General features: G+C 40.1%; 2 protein-coding genes across 5 annotated transcripts in view; both read right to left on the reverse strand.

Annotated features, from left to right (window-relative positions):
• Positions 1–4140: 4140 nt before the first annotated feature.
• LOC109521910 (doublecortin domain-containing protein 2-like) lies at positions 4141–11031 on the reverse strand. The gene is made up of 7 exons (XM_019880018.1): positions 9946–11031; positions 8629–8683; positions 6341–6417; positions 5962–6096; positions 5546–5695; positions 4757–4811; positions 4141–4475 (listed from the first exon to the last, which is right to left on the reverse strand). Exons 1-7 carry the CDS (start codon positions 10230–10232, stop codon positions 4170–4172), a joined length of 1065 nt encoding a protein of 354 aa, XP_019735577.1. The 5' UTR covers positions 10233–11031; the 3' UTR covers positions 4141–4169.
• Positions 11032–11789: 758 nt separating this feature from the next.
• slc6a3 (solute carrier family 6 member 3) overlaps positions 11790–17420 on the reverse strand; it is a 26299-nt gene continuing 20668 nt past the window's right edge. For 3 of the 4 annotated variants that reach the window (XM_019880011.1, XM_019880009.1, XM_019880010.1), the window contains 4 exons: positions 15822–15922; positions 13999–14166; positions 13823–13894; positions 11790–13701 (listed from right to left, as the gene is read on the reverse strand). In XM_019880011.1, coding sequence (XP_019735570.1) covers positions 13678–13701; positions 13823–13894; positions 13999–14166; positions 15822–15922 — 365 coding nt within the window. In that variant the 3' untranslated portion in view covers positions 11790–13677. The other variant, XM_019880012.1, reaches the window with a different exon arrangement.

The raw sequence follows: 17420 nt of genomic DNA on the forward strand, positions 1-17420 counted from the left end.
TTAAATCACAAAATGTTAATAAATCCACATGTTTTACAACATTTCAAATGGACACATTTTCCAAATGTGTATTTTGGGGAGTTCTCACCATGCTCCTACCGACTCCTGCTGTCTATTACGCGAAGCTTTCTGCCGCTAACTGCCAATGATTACAGCATGGGATAAGTGATTGATTTGAGGAAAAAACAATCAGACAGCGAGCTCTATTTTGAGAGACACTGCATTTGCGACGGCGCACACATGCTGGAGCACAAATGTTAGTTCGCGTTTGACAATTTGGTAGGCCGACCTCTGCCATGGTGGGCATGCTGATACATTATCGGGAGTGTCGCTAGAGATGCAGCTGGCAGAGTGACAATTTGGTGGCTGAAAATGACATCACAGTACTTAAGGGCTCAGGTAATGACGGTCACAGCTCATCTGTTTTCTGGGTTTGGTCATGTGACACTGAACCCTTAGGCCAGTGGTGTCAAACTGATTTTTAGTCGCGGGCCACTTCGGAGTTACGGCTTCCCTTGGAGGGCCAGTGCAAAATCTCAATGCTATTTATTACCCATGACGATTTGACATTTCGGTACAGATTTCAGCAAGAATCATGATAATTGACACACCGGATTTGCTCCCATGGGCCACATAAAGTGATGTGGGGGGCCGGATGTGGCCCCCGGGCCTTGACTTTGACACCAGTGCCTTAGGCCCTGTGATGTAATTTTTACAGCAAGTGGCAAAATGGTCGCCCCCTGAGTCGGATAAAACGGGTGGATTTGATGCTTTATTTATATTCCACACAGACATCATTAATCGGGATACTGTGTTTACGCTGGTGGGGGCATATACGGCATGTTATTGTCACCATTTTGACTTGACTTCCTCTTTCAGGTTGTCAAATCCGGCATTGCTGTCTTCTGTTTGAAACTAGCATTTGTATTTGGATGAGACAGGAGCCCAGCCCTATACCTCTGTTCCTAAAATCGCCCATTTTTCCATGTGTGGTCGTGAGTCATAAATCTACAGTTTGTGTTCTGTTCAGTTTGCAATATTGGCTCAAACTGTCGCCATATGGGGTTGCTGTAGGACATCAACAATATATAAAGCACGACAGTGGATCATCAAAACTATTCTTAATCCATTATTTTCAGGTCAAATTAAAATATATTGCTCCCTTGCCGGCGGGTGACCTGAATTTTGAGCCATACCAGTCAGGTTCAGAGCAGACTTAAAAAAGAAAAAAAATCCATAAAGTTTACAGTCCAATGAACAGTGGACAGAGTGCTTGCAACCATTTCATTTCTCGTCTCCCACATCATGTCCATATCTGAGGATCTCTTCTTCGAGTAACAGGCTCTTTTGTTGATTTCCAGAGCTGCAATTTAGTCCCAGCAAGGGGCACAGGCAAGTTCATTTCTGCTTTGATGACTCTAAATTGAGAGATTAACCAAATGATTCCAAAGCTCTTACCATCTCCCGGCCTTTAATATGTCCATGCATTTTTATCCCCTCCCTTCCCAAAGCTCACATCTCCAACTATTCACCAATATTTCATTGTACATGGCGTCTTTTTTCCCCTCACTCTATTTTACTTATCTTCTATTCCCTCCTTTAACGGACGCCTTTATGCTCACTTTTCATAACAGCTCACATAGCCTCACTTGTTATGCAATCGTTCTCTTTTTTTGCTCTGCTGTCATCTTTAATTAACCATAGTTACTGGTCACATTTTGGTGGTGGGGGGTGGGAGGGTAGGGGAACACATCAAGACTTCTTTTCTATTCATGGAATAACAGCATCAGCAGTTTGGTTGTCTCCAGATCAAAAATGAAAGTTGTTATTGAGACAGAGAGAGAGAAAGAAAGAGACTCCATGACCTTTGCTGCATGAGTTGTTGCACTACCACTACCCTTTTCCTTGTGTTCTCTGTCACTTGCATCTGTGTTCACTCTAATGAAGCAGAAAAGTCTGAAGCTTTCCACATTTTTCCTTATTCCCTTGGTTCCCACCAGATGACAGACAGTGAAAAATGGCCACACGCACAAAAAGTGACCTCTCTGTCACTATAGTCATAAGTTTCCCAGCTGCTTATTTCTTATTTATCATCTTTCAGATTTCTATATTTGAATCACTCCTTGACGGTATAATGGCCTTTTTGTTTTGTTTTGTTGCATCAGTCAGTCGTGTACATTTCCTGGCTTTTAATTGCTATAGATGTTTATATTATTATTATTTATATACCTGTATGCTGTTTGGTGTACATTGACAGCATTGCTTGTGACGTTCAATGACAGTAAAAGGACAGGCGGGGGAATATGTTATGTATGTATGCTTGAGGTCAAAGAATGAACGTTGAAAAAAATGGAAAAAGGAACATCTGTAAATGACACAAAAGAACGTGTACATTGTCCAGTCTTGTTTCCTGAAATGTCTGTCCCTTAATGTAATCTGTGGCCAATGTCAGCCAAGAGGAAATGAACATGGTGATCTGCACTTACGTTAATTTACAAGAAGTCAAACAATAACATGTGCAAAAACGTTTTGGGGCACATTTAAATGTTTGACACAAGCGTGGCTCATGACAAATGCAGAAATTCTGAACAAAGGAACACACTCTGATCACCAAAAGCCTGGTGAAAAATGAAAACACGCCTGAATCTATGATAAACCACTGGGTGATGTTTGGTGACTCCTACTGCAATGGAGGTCACGTAAGGTCAGCCAAAGCCTGTCAAGTCCCCTGATCTGTAAAGCGATGAGCGTGCTTTAACCGGAAATTGTGGGCCTATTTACTAGACCAGAGCGAAGTGAAGGTGACGTAATGTGTTTCTTGTAAGTGTTTAATCTCATCATTGCCCACTTTCACGATCTGCCGCGGCGCAACTGCGCCTCTTAGTGGCCGTTTAAGGAGGCAGCAGGTTACATAAGATTGCATGGGGCTGGCATTACGTCATTCTACTGAAAGTCGAGTGAACAATGTTTGTATGGAGAAACGTTTGAGCATTGATTCCAAGTCCTTGATGTCCAGCTTGAGGTCCAATGTGCAATCTTTGTCCATACTAAACTAAGACATTTCATTTCTTACTAGTCTTTCCACTTTTGGCCGACTGACACATAATCCCAAACTGAACAAGGACATTGAATAAATGTACAAACGGTTTTCCATATGTTCCTTGGATGCAATTACACACTAACTGAGCGCAACGACATGCAACTGGTCGGACATTTCTGTCATTTATGACGTTGCTGCACACTAGTAGGACAACTTTGGCATGGGAGAGTCCTACAGTATTTACATTTTACTGTAAGGCAAAACATTTGCTCTAGTTGACCACTGCGTGCAACTATAGTGACATTATACAATTCTACAAGATAAAATGTCACACATAAGTAGTACTCGTGGCATGTGGATGTCAAGCAGTGCACATTTTTACCTCACAAGTAACACGTACCTGTTTACTGCTACTTTGCCAAAGTTATCTTGTGTGTAGCAATGCCACAGAGCAGCGGTGGTTAATATATTGTAAAATAGTGGCTCCACTACTGTGCCGCAGTTGCTCTACTCGTGTGCTAAATTTTCCTACTAGTGAGGATAAAGAGCGTACAAATGCAAGGAACTTAAGATGTGTATCAAGGATGTTGAAGAAAAGTTCAAACCGCTTTGCATCGTGGTTGTGCCAAATGTTGATATCAAGAGTATAAGTATATATTTTTTTCTTTTTATCATGCATGTGGAAGACAGTAAGTAGCCTTGCGACTTTAGATGACTTGATATACAGAAAACCGCAGGTTACAAGCACATGCAGCAATAATCACTCACGTCCTATATTAATAAATGGATGAATGAATGATAATTTTAATTAAACGTAGTGCAATATGGTGATGTATTGGCAAGCTCTAGCTGACAGTTCTGTGTGTGTGTGTGTGTGTGTGTGTGTGTGTGTGTGCGCGATTTATCATAACGTGTTTGATTGTATTACCATTGTCACAGAGGGTTATGCTCTGTCCACTCCTCTTCAACCTAAGAGAGAGAAGTCTGGCCTGAGAGATTTCTCTGACGATGGAGGACAGGTGATCTCTGTTACTGCCATTTATGCTTAGAGGTGAGGCCTTTGACTCGCCATCTCCGCTGTCAGTGCTCCGGATATATTAATAAATGGATGAATGAATGATAATTTTAATTAAACGTAGTGCAATATGGTGATGTATTGGCAAGCTCTAGCTGACAGTTCTGTGTGTGTGTGTGTGTGTGTGTGTGTGTGTGTGTGTGTGTGTGCGCGATTTATCATAACGTGTTTGATTGTATTACCATTGTCACAGAGGGTTATGCTCTGTCCACTCCTCTTCAACCTAAGAGAGAGAAGTCTGGCCTGAGAGATTTCTCTGACGATGGAGGACAGGTGATCTCTGTTACTGCCATTTATGCTTAGAGGTGAGGCCTTTGACTCGCCATCTCCGCTGTCAGTGCTCCGGACCACAGATTTTCTCTGGAGGGATATTAAATCAGGATTACATGAACTGTGAGGGGTAAAACACTGAATAATAGGACAATGAAAAATGCTAAACATAATGAGATTGCATATGTTGTGCCAGACTAACATTAGAGTTAAAAAAGTAAATGCACATTTCATTTTAACTGTGAGAGGAAGAATCTAATCTCAAATTGTATTCTAGTTATGTTGCAAGTTTTGTGTTTGTTTTGCAAGTTATTTGTTCTGTATCATCAAATCACTTAAAATCAGTGACATAAAAAGCATGTGTTTCTTACGTTTCGATTTTGCTTTGGGGATCTGTAGATTGGCGGCAGGGTTCCTGTTTTCATGCTGGAAACAAAAAAATAATAATTTGAGCTCTTGTAGTATTATTATTAATATTATTATTATTATTCGTAATAGTTGCAGCAGTAGTAGCAGTAGTCATAGTACTAGTAGTAGTAGTAGTGAAGTTCAAAAGGAGCTGCCAAACTACAGTATGTAGTACACACAGAAGAAAAAAAACAATACTGTATACAAATACAGTGGTACCTCTACTTACAAAATTGATTGGTTCTGGAAGAAATTTCTTAACCACTTAGCCAATAGAATGCCAGGAAGATGCTCGGTAATAGCCAATGGCAGAGCAGCTATAAGTATGTTGCGTTCAGGAAACTCAGAGCTACGAGTAGCAGCCCATAATGTAATTTCACCTTTCGCATCTTAAAATTTCTTTCGTAACAAGAGGCAATCATTTCCTGTTGTGGCGTTTCATAACTTGGAAATTTCGTATGAAGAGACGTTCACAAGTAGAGGTACCACTGTACCTGTACTTCCAAAATACACAGTAGGTCTGGTGGCCAAAGTATTCAAAATATTACAGCAGCATGAATTACATTTACATGCAGAAAAGGGTATGACCTATTGGACAACCAACAATTGTGGAAACGTAACAACATGATCCTAAAAGTAAAAAGTAAGGTAAATGTAAAAAAAAAAAAAAAAAAGACAAAATCGTCACTTTCAGTTTGGCTGTAGGCATGAAATACAGTGTGTGCAGCATTGGAGTGTCATATAGTGCTTACCCATTGACCCTCCGCCCCCCTCGAGGTTTGCTGAACAGCAGGTCAGTGTAGGAGAGCTTCTTAAATCTCTCTCTGCCCACGGCCACATAGAGCTGACCGCTCTCCAACTGAGTGCCATCAGTCACCTGCTGGCCTTCGTGAGTGTAAAGACTAGCACAATAAAAGCGAATGAGTCAAATCGAGTCCTCTTTTACTCCAATTACTGTTAGACGAGTTAAATACATGATACAAACTAGTGCAGTCATCCATAAGGATCATGTTATGTCAGTTAGTAAACTGAAAAAAAAGATGTCTATAAATGATTCCTAAACACAAGGCATGTGCCATCAGTCAGAAATCTGCTCAGTTTGAATAACAAGGTAGATAGACTGTTAATTATTTGTCAAAACATAATCCGTACCCAATTTCAGTAATACCTTCTCACACCGCCAAGGACTCTCAAACCCATCTTCTCTGTGATCATCTCAAGTATTCTCTCAAACTGGCTCAGCATCCTCTGGTGAATGAGCAGCCTTATTGCAGGATCCATCGTGTCACCATTTGCCACCACACTGAGTACAAAAGTATGAGCATGGCACAGAAATTACGCATTGAAAAGTGGGTTACTCAAGAGTTCACATGTCCTGTATTAGCAGATTTTGACATGAGAGCAAGTTTGTTCCAGTTACATTCCATGCAGTAGCAATTGCTACGATAATGAAATGGTGCATTCATAAAGTAGAAGTAATGTACAAACAATGCATTGAGCGGCACAACAATGGTGTGTCATCTTGCATGAGGGGTACCTGCACTCACAATATTGGACACGGCTCCTTAATTGGTTTCAAGAACCTAGCAGACACAGAAAATCGATTTGGTGGAAGTGGTTTGGCCTGGAGAGAAAAGAGAAAATAAAACAATTTTATATCCAGTTTACAGTATATTACAAAAACTAAACTTTTGGTTGCTTTGTGGAGACAACGGTTACATACGTGGTGACCACATCATCTGCAAGGAGAGATCTTGCAGTCTACCTGTGTGCTTCCACATTATTTTAACTTAAATTATATATATATATATATATATATATAAATTTATATCATCATATTCTTAAATGTTGGCCATTCGGCATCCATTGCAGCCTGGTCTTCCTGCAAGGGGGATTTCCCCCCCCATCTGCAGCCCCTTCTCAAGGCTTCAAATTTTTCTCCAGATGTATTTTTTTTCTTTCTAATTTTCCCTTGCCCTCCCAGGTGTTGATATCAAGGGATATCATAAATATTTGTCAGTGCTTTATAAATACATTAGACTGAAAAATCGAACAGAAATCGTAGATTGCCCTGATTGCCATAGTCATGAACATGACCCCAAAAAAATATCACAGTTGGTGCAATGGAGACATGTTTATTTAGTTTTTTTTTTTTTTTCAGACAAAGAGAAAAAAAGTGTTATTTCAACACCAAGAAGACTTGCTTCATCCCAATAACAGAATCCCCCAAAATGGGGAGGGATATTAAAAACCTGTCAGACTCTTCTCAGTTTACTAAATTCATTGCATGTGTAAAGGTTACAGCAAAAAAAAATCAAAAGTAAAATTACGAGTAAAAAAAAAAAGTAAATTATGCATTTTCAAGACAATGATGTATGTATGTATATTCAGATTGACTATTACTGAATGTATATTATGAGAGGAGAAAGCTCCTTTGTTCATCTTATGGATGCCATTATTTATTATAACATATTGCAAATAATAGATTTCCCCCCAAAAACATTGTACATGGTCTGAGGTGCACTACCATGATTTTTTAAAGGCCTATAAGATGCTCTCTGAACAAAATGGTGTTTCTTTATAACAAGTAATAATAAGAAACACAGCAGTCAGTTATTCGGTCAGTTAAGAGTTCTTACCACTGATTGACACAATCAGCCATGTAAAATGGGGTGGGGGATTTGTGGTACTTGGATAGAAGATTACAACATTCATTTTAGCAGGTAATCAAGTCACCAAAAGTACTCAAGGTTCTGTGCCAAAATACATCTTGCATACAGGAGAAAAGACTAAAGCAGGAACACAAATAACAGTTGGAATACTCAATATGTTCCAAAGAAGCAGACCAAAAAAAAAAAAAACTTGGTCCTGCTCAGTCCAAAACAAGAGCCTGTTTTGACCCAACACTGTATTGCACATTCAAGTTGGACAGCTGTTGAATTTATTATCTAAATATTAATTTGAAGTGGAACACTCTGGACGTTATGCATGTAACCAGCAATATCAAGCAAGACCTCAATGACCGCCAAACGATGTAAACTGCATTTGGTCAAAATGAAGAGAAGCAGAATGTGCGATTTAGAAACATATATGTCACGTTTTGCATGATGGTAGTTGGAGGACCCCAAAAAGGAGGGAGGAGCAGGGTGGACTGAACAAAATGTATTGACAAAAAATACAAACAGGAGTACACTGGAAAAAAACTAACTTAAGTACTCGAACAAAGTCCTGAAAACCACAAGGAACCAAAGTAACAAGAACCTATGCCAAAAACAAAACATGACAGGAGAACAAAGACACTCACAATGATCCGAAGAAGACTGTCAGAACCCAGGGAACTAAATACAAGCAAAGTGACGAGACGGGAAACACCTAGACAAGGGAGCTGTTGAGGGAACTGATTGGTTAAACACAAGGGACCCGCATGACGAGAACATGTAAGGAGAAAAAGGCCACACGAGGGAACAAAACCAAATGTAACCTAAAAAAAAAAACATAATATACCGCTACACTGAAGTTGTGTGACGTAACATTCCAACAACAACAACAGATGTCATCATTTACAATTTATCATGATATGGCAGAGTGTTTTCAATATTTCCGATATCAAATCCTTCATATGCGTGGTGTCACTGGTTGAAACCAAGCATGGCTGATCCGCACATTGCATCAAAGGAACAGTAGCCATTTATAAAGTGATCTGAAGCTTGTGCTCTTGCCAGACTTCCCATATGGAGGAAGAAAGTGGTTGTGTTGACCAATTAAGAATCAATCTTTGATTAAACAATCCCAACAAATATGATACCACAGTCTCTTTTTTTTTTTTTTTGCTTACCTGCAGTGGAAGCGACTGTAACATCCTTCTCTTTCTCAAGCCAATCTGCAAATAACTGCAGACAAGAGATAGACAGTATACAGTGAATAAATGTAATCTGTGATTTTCTTGACTCATTACTGTCAAATACAGTGTGTTTTGTTTTACTATGTACCAAAGACTGATCAATAAAGGGAGGGTGTATTCTGGAAATTATGTCACAGAATATAGAAAAAAAGCAGCAAGTGGAGTGCTGATCACAAAATGCAGTATTTTCTTAGTTTTCCTTTCAGAATCAATAGGGCAAATGGTAAATAGTAAATGGAGTGTATTTACATAGCACTTAATTGACAACACGAAGTGTCCAATACGCTTTACAGAGACTTACATTCACACACATTTATACACTCATGGCCGACTGCTGCCATGCAAGACGCTGCCAGGACCACTGTGAGCACTTTAGGATTCAGTGTCTTGCCCAAGGACACTGTGACAGCAGGCAGTCTGAGCCAGGATTCGAGCCTTCAGTCACATGGACAACCCGCTGTCCCAACTAGGCCACAACTTCTGACATAGCCTACAATGCTACAAAATACTCCCACAAATGTGGGCCAATGATTGCAAATGACGTGTGCTCACACAAAAATGCATTGTTTCTCAGTGGTGAATGGGTGTTCACTCATATAACGCTTTTGCACCTACAAGGAGCGTCACACAGACTCCTCTTTCACCCACTGATGACGCAGCATCAGAAGTGACTGGGAATTCAGGATATTTTTTCTGTAATAATGTACAAGAAGAAAATGCTTGCAATAGCTCAAAATGCCTATTTATTACATGACAACTTGAAATTTTGGTACAGATTTTGGCAAGTGTCATGGAAATTGACCTGGTTGATTTGCTTTCGCAGGCCACATAAAATGATGCGGCGGGCCAGATCTGGCCCCCAGGCCTTGGGTTTGACACCTGGTGTACATGGCATTCACAATAAAATGCCTCCATCGTGAACCGATGCACTGCGCCCTTCACAACCACAAATCTTATTACCTATAGCAAGAGCTTTCTCATTTTTAAGCCATAGTGATGCACACAATTATCCTGATCCAACTTGTCCAAAGCTGTGATTTAGCATGGCTGGAAAAGTCACAGCCAAACATCACTTTTACAAGAAATTCCAACAAATGTTCGTGTGCGAAATTGATAGAAAGTTCCATCATTTGTTAGGCTAAATGTGATGAAGGCTGTTCGGGATTTCGCCATTCAGTGACATACTGTACATAGCATTTCAACAACAAAAAAATGATAATATAGGGGCTGAAATGAATGCATGTTACTTACTCTAACTTTTTAAATCTTTCTCTTCCAGCGGCGACGTACTGCTCCCCACTCTGCAGGTTGTCCAGACAGTCCACTCTGTGTCCTCCACGCGGAGTGTAGACGTTCCTCACGGCTCCAAAAGGCGCCTGGATGCCACCCGTAACCTCCCTCAAAAAAGTCTCGAAGTTGCACACTTTCCGCTGGTTAATCACGACTCTACGGGCTTCGAAGTATGGGTCACCATTGCGGAACATGAAGATATTCTTCACCACCGGTTGGGACAGAAAACTCGGTTTTTCCGAGCCCATCCTTATGCGTAAAAGTATTTTCACCCGCAATTTTTTTGTTTTACAAAATACGAGTTTTTTTTTTCAGAAAAGGAAACGATACGGTTAAACCACGCGTTTAGAAAGATTTAAAATGGCGCATTTTATAATCTCCAGCTACCACAACAATATAAAGTTCTACCACGAAGCGCGGAGTGTCTTTTCATATAGAAGAATAGAATGTGGTGTTGTCGTGCGCAAAGCCGCGTTTTGCAGGGTGCTTCGCCAAGGAGCCACACCGACCTCTACTTGAGGGCTGCCTCTCATGAGAGCTCATCTATTGAGATGTATCTATGGGGACACATTACATTTCCAGACCGCAATCAACAGTTACTTTACCATTGAGCTGAGCTGAACGCTAACTTCAAAATGCGCAGGAAACAAGAATAAGTGGACGCAAAAAAGAAAAACAAAACAAACAAAAAAAAAAAACGTGATTTGGAGCTTGCGCCCAACGCTGCAGCATCGAAAGTTAATTAGGCATCCAGAGACCCAGCGTGTGGAAGCCCTATGGTTGCCATTGACATCCGAAAAGTGGGACAAAAACATGTTTGTTCTATTTGCTATTTTCGTTAAGTGCAGCAGCATGTAGGGAAATGAATGTACACCGTGTCCTTTACACTTTATCGTCTAGTGGCACGTTTCATGTTGCATCCATTACTAACCATGAGTGATTTGTAACAAGCTTCTTTTCCCATTTAAAAAAAAATATATATAATTAACATGCTCGTGTGATCGTATGAAAATAAGGCTCCTGTAATAGTTTCAGGAAATTTTCATTTAAAAAAAGAAATGTGTGCGCGTGTGTGTGTGTGTGTACTGTAAATCTAGTTCAAGTATGACGACTTTACTGCTATGCGTAGTGTCAACCTCAAAAGACCTCAATACTGATATGACGTGTAGTGTTGAGTGGCAGATTCAGCTTTTGTCAAATATAGCATGCAATTCTATTTTAAGGCCACTTGAAGGTGCTAGAGTACAGTACATTATAGGAAACATCATCCGTCCATCCATTTTCTGAGCCTCTTTTCCGCACGAGAAATAACTGCAACAATGACATGAAACGAACGATATTACGCCAACAGTTTTACAAAAAAGATAAATAAGTAAAATAATAGTAAAGCGGATTACAAAATGAATGGAATACTACTATTACTACTACAGTACTGATGCTGCTACTGCTACGACTATACTACTACCACCAATTATTATAATAATGAAATGACTGCCAACCAGTTCAGGGGGCACCCGCCTACTGGATGGAGAATGAAATGATGACATTATCAGACGGACTTAAAAAAAGGTCAGCAGGAAGCACTGTGGCATGCACAAACGTCTGACAGCTTTTGTACTGGATGTAAGAATGTGCGTTATGCACCTAAACTGTGGTCTGGTGTGTGGTCAGAAAAAGACAAGCTAAAAAAAAAAAAAAAGACAAAAGTGATATTCTTCAGTGCACATATACGATACTTTGTATGAAGACATGGTGAAAGTCAGAAACACCAAAAGGCAAAATACAGTAACACGTGGACAGTTCAAGACTTTTGAACCCTTTAATGTGTCGACTGAATGCAGCACAATGTTAAACCACAAGTCATTGTTGAAATACTTTAAGCATGAATTCATGCTTTAGGTCAGACAAAAGCATATTTGGATTATCCATGTAATTGTCATTGAGATCCTTAAGGCTAATATGTATCAACTTCACGGTAACAAAGTAAATACTTTATACTTACATACATACATACATACTTACAGACTCAACATCGCTTATACTGTAGGCCATATACCATAAATTCACTTGACATCTATCATAACTATCATAAAACACAATACAATAAAATCTCTCAACAACACATGAACATGATAGGCTATCTACTATCTTTCATGAATAATGAACCTCATAATTTACACATCACACCATCCATTTGCAGATTAACAAAGAGCAGCCTTGAAACAGTCTTGAGATTGCTATTCGATGAGTGAAATTAAAGCTTCATGCTTGTTTTGATTGAAACATATATATTCCATCTGTAATTTGACAGTATAAGCGTTAATTAACCAAGAGAATATTGTATCTCAGTTGGGTGGGGTTAAATCTGGAGTTTTTCAGAGTCTTTGGTTGTTTAAATCAACAGTCTGGCGGATGCGAGGGTTATATTGACTCAGTGAAAATCTGTATACAACATTCCATGTTAGAATCATGGATATTTTTTTTAATGTTGACATTACAGTCGAGTTATGAATCTTCATGCGACTAACCCACAAATGAGCCACTCTTAGTTCATTCTTACTCAGGGTACTAAACAATCTACTTATTGATGGCGTTGATGCTACAAACATACAAAACTGGGATTTGACAAGCTACGCAGCAGTGCTCAACTTATTTGTCTCGTAACGACAGATTTTTTTTTTTTTTTGTAAAACAATAGGGTTTTTTCCCCCCTCACATGATTGTAATTTTCTCCTGCTTATATTGCAAATTATATTTCATCTTGTCATTCATCTATAATCTTTGAGTAAAAACAGTACTTTGTTATTCATTAGTGCCCGATCAATTTTTCATCATATTATACAGCTAGTTTTTTTAATACCAAAGACATGTTCTTGAGTTTAGCTGAGTGTTGCTTTTTTGAAAGTATTGTTAGCATTGTTTTACGTGAATAATTTTAGTTTATCTCCCTTGAGGCCGTTTAATGTAAACATTTCTGTAAAATATTTGAAAGTAACAGGAGTTGCATGCGCTTTAACAGTCATTAAAAGGAGACAGTACTTTAAATTGATAAATATGATGTAGGCATTTCTGAACGTTTTAATCCACATTTGATATGTTACCCTAAATTGTGAATATATGATATTTACTATTTCATCATTCTTACTTTATCAAATAAAATCAACCTCATCAACAATTCAAATGCCAACAGTTTTAAGTTATTTTCGTGCACTGTATCGCATCCTTGTTCAGAAAATGGGATACTTTATGGTGCATGCTACTGCAAATATTTAAAATAGTGTTTCGTATCCCACTGTGAGCATGGCACTGTTTATTTCTACCTCACATTGTAGTCATTATGTAAGATGGACGAAGTTAACCTATTGCATGAAAAGTTAAGATGACCAACATGCTGAAGTTAAAAAGCATAGTTTTGAGGACTACCATATTTCGAGAAGATGCAGGTTCTACACCACAGTACCAGTTTCCAGTTCACTGATGTCAAACCAAAATGGGTTTACACACAGCTTCACACATGCACAGTTGGAATGAAAATCACACTTACAATTTCTTACATGATTTTTTTTTTTACTGGCACTCCTAAATTTCTCCTGCTTTCGAGCCTTACCTCCTCTCACTTCTTCATCACATTTCAGAACTATGCTGTGCATGCATTCGTCCAACATTCCTTCATATCCATTTTCATTTTGACATTCAGACAACCAGCCAGTGCTGAAGCTATGATGGGGGAAAAAAAATCAGTGAATTAAACAAACCAGCAATAGTCAACAGGCCAATTAGTCAATTGTAATACACACGTTTGAGAAGAAGAATGTTACATGAGCAAATCAATACTTACTGTGAATTGACGAACTTCCCCATTATCTATCAAATGATGTTCTGTCTCTGGGGTGATGGCATAAGCCAGTCTCTGTTCCAGTAGAAAGGCGGACAATATTATGGAGAAAATAAAGCAAAGAATACTCCACAAAAACTACAAACACTTTACAAAGATGCAAATCGGCTCGGACTTACATCACAAAACTTTCCAGGTAGGCTACAAAGTTTATAGATGGCGTAAAGGGGTACCATGGTCATCGATGAAATGGCTAGGCACCATCCCAGCCCGTTAGCCCAGGGAGGAAACATATAGGTGCCATAGTTTGGGGGGTTGAAGGTTGCAAAGCTCACTACCACCATAAACTAGGAGAATTTGCCGGAGGGAGAGAAAGCAGTTACCGGTAATCAATAATCAGATAAAATCACATCCCTAAAAACATGCATGCAATGTTAATTGAATATGTTAAATCAGGGGTCACCTTCACATTCATGATTACCAAAGAAGTAGTGCTCGGTTTCCAAAAGATCGGTGACCTCTGCTCAAAATTGTGCATAGATGTGAATGGGAGTGTGAATGTTTGTCTGTCTATACAGTATGTGCACTGAACTTGGCAGGCAATCAATCTTGGGTGTACCACGCCTGTTACCCAGAGTAAGCACAGGATAGGCTCCAGGTCACCCGCGATCCAGATGAAGACATGCGCTCTAGACAATGGATGCATTTTTATTTTCATACTATATAGTCTTAACTTTTCAAGTTTTGAATGTTTTTTTGGGGGGGGAGGGGGGTTAGGGGGGTTAATTATTTATTTTTGAATATTATTTTTAATTTGTGAGAACAGGAAAAAAACATGTTCAAATGTACAGTATTTCGAAAAATTAAGTCACAAGCAGTAAGATAAACAGTACTGCATTGCGGAAATTTTTTGCACCATCATTGTTGCTTATGTCCCAATGCTATTTCTGTAAAATGGCACTCAGAAGAACAAAGTTTGGTCTTTCTGCACACGTGAACAAAACTATTTGTTTGGAGTTGCCCTTTAGCTGTTTGCCTGTTGTTATTTTAATCTGTTTGGTAGTCTGCTAATTACTTTGTGGTTTACAGAGGATGACAACGACTGCCAGAACTATGACTTAAGTCTCAGAGTAACAAAAACTATGCACCAAATTTTGTTCTGCAACCTATGCACCTCTTAGCCTGGGAATTCCTTCAGTGTGTGTGTGTGTGTGTGTGTATGTCTGTATATGTATGGATAGATAGATAGATAGATAGATAGATAGATAGAGGCCAGTGGTTAGTGGGTCGACCTCACAGTGCAGACGTCGTGGGTTCGATCCAGGCTCTGGCCTTCCTGTGTGGAGTTTGCATGTTCTCCCCAGGCCTGCGTGGGTTTTCTCTGGGTACTCCAGTTTCCTCCCACATTCCAAAGAAAAGAAACATGAGTGGATGTATGTGTGGGAGTGTGTGTGTGTGTGTGTGTGTGTGTGTGTGTGTGTGTATACACACACACGCACACACACACACACACACACACACACACATCCCCCTCCATCCATTTTCTGAACTGCTTTATTCTCACAAGGATCACGGGGTGCTGGAGCCTATCCCAGCTGTCTTCGGGCAGTAGGTGGGGACACCCTGAAGCCAGTTGCCAGCCCATCGCAGGGCACACAGAGACCGACAAACATCCACAGACACACTCACACCTTGGGACAATATTGAGTGATCAATCAGCCTGCCATGCATGTTTTTGGAATGTGGGAGGAAACCGGAGTACCCAGAGAAAACCCACGCAGGCCCAGGGAGAACATGCAAACTCCAGACAGGGAGGCCAGAGCTGGAATTGAACCCGGTACCTCTTCACTGTGAGGTCTTGGGTGGGTTGGGGGGTGTAATCCTGCAAATTGTATGTCTCACATTTACTGTTTTTACTATGGTAAAATGACTCCTGTGAAAAAAAATAATAACTGGAACAATAAATTTAATGGTAGCCTCAAACGGTATGAGGGATACGCACCAGGAGAAAGCAGGGGCTGACAAATTTCCAGCACAACCTCCAGTATCTGCCTGGCCTCTGACCAATCATCTCCTCAATATCATCACTGAAACGGTCCACTCCTGGAACACAAGCAAACATTCCAATATCAGAGACTCTGACAATTTTTTAAAAAAACGCATTGATCTTGCATTGACTAAAGGCCTTCTCCAACTACATGACTTTTTTGTCATTCATTTTGTGAGACTACCAGATAAATATCCTTATGTGTCTCTGAACAGGGTAAAACGGCACACAACAAGTCCATCACTGACCAGACCCTGACCAATCGTTGCTTCCGTCAAGATTCAGTCCATCGAAGCAGGTACGTCGGGGAGACATGATAAGCAGCTGTCAAAGTCAAGTCGACGGAGGCATTATGTGCATGTGTTTGTTTTTTGCTCAAAAAACGAAAAACAAAAAGAAGTGATTATGGACCTTTACCTGGATGGTGGGAGAAGGCGGTATAGAATGTATCTTTTTCAAAAAGAACGGATTGCTTTATTGACACCATGTTTGCTACTCAGCTACTAGTTTTGCAGTCAGCAAATGGAGCACGAGTTGAAATGCTATGTATACTTTCCAATATTTTGCCTTTTGTTCATGTCACTTTTTAAATAATATACATCACATTGTCATTATGTATGTCATGTCCAGTGTCTCATCATAAGTAAGAGGGCACCAAAGAACCGATCGAAGGATGAGGTAGGACAGGTCACACTTTGTAGCAAGACGAACAAAAATTCTGACATGCCAGACTTTTTTCGTTGTGAAGTGTCCGAGACGCCGGGTGAGCAGTCGTCGAGTATGTTACACTACACGACCCATGTGTCAAAACAACTCATAATCTACAACGAGACACTACCTTTATCTGCAACACGCCTGTCGGCTCAAAATTGGCCTTCAGTCATGTCGTCTGACGATAACAGGGCTAACACATTTACCTTTTATTCCATTACTACTAACATGCCTGGATGTGTGTCATTGTGGCTTCAACATATTCTCATGACAATTTTAATGGGGAAAAAAATATAAGCACTATCTTACTTGGAGTTTGTCAGCACTGCGTACTTGGTACATGCTTAACCAAACTATCCCTCTTCACTTCATCCTTAATACATGGTATGCCATACAGCACTATGTCAAAGTGCCGGCCCGCGGGCCAAATCCGGCCCGCGAGAATGTTTTCTGTGGCCCCTGGGATGATATTGATTTATTATTAGAACCGGCCCGCGGACCGCAGCAAGCCGAGAGCCCGCAGATCTTTTACACGCACCAGTACTACATTTCCCACAATGCAACGGTGACGCGCCAAGCAGTCGGCCGCTTTATTTAAATATTTATTAGTCTAGCAGTCGTTCCCATAACAGTGACATTAGCTTTCAGATACCCATCAAAAATGGCAAAACGGAAGGTGGACACTGAGAACCGGGGGTTTCAAACAAGGTGGGAGTCGAAGTACATGTTCATGGACGTAGCTGGAAAACCTGTGTGTCTTCTGTGCGGAGAAAGTGTGGCGCGATTGAAATAGTGTAATCTGAGATGACATCATGAAACGAAACACGCAAACAAAAACAAGAA

The sequence above is a fragment of the Hippocampus comes genome, unplaced genomic scaffold (genome assembly GCF_001891065.2).
Source record: "Hippocampus comes isolate QL1 unplaced genomic scaffold, H_comes_QL1_v1.1 scaffold135, whole genome shotgun sequence".
NCBI classification, from domain to species: domain Eukaryota; kingdom Metazoa; phylum Chordata; class Actinopteri; order Syngnathiformes; family Syngnathidae; genus Hippocampus; species Hippocampus comes.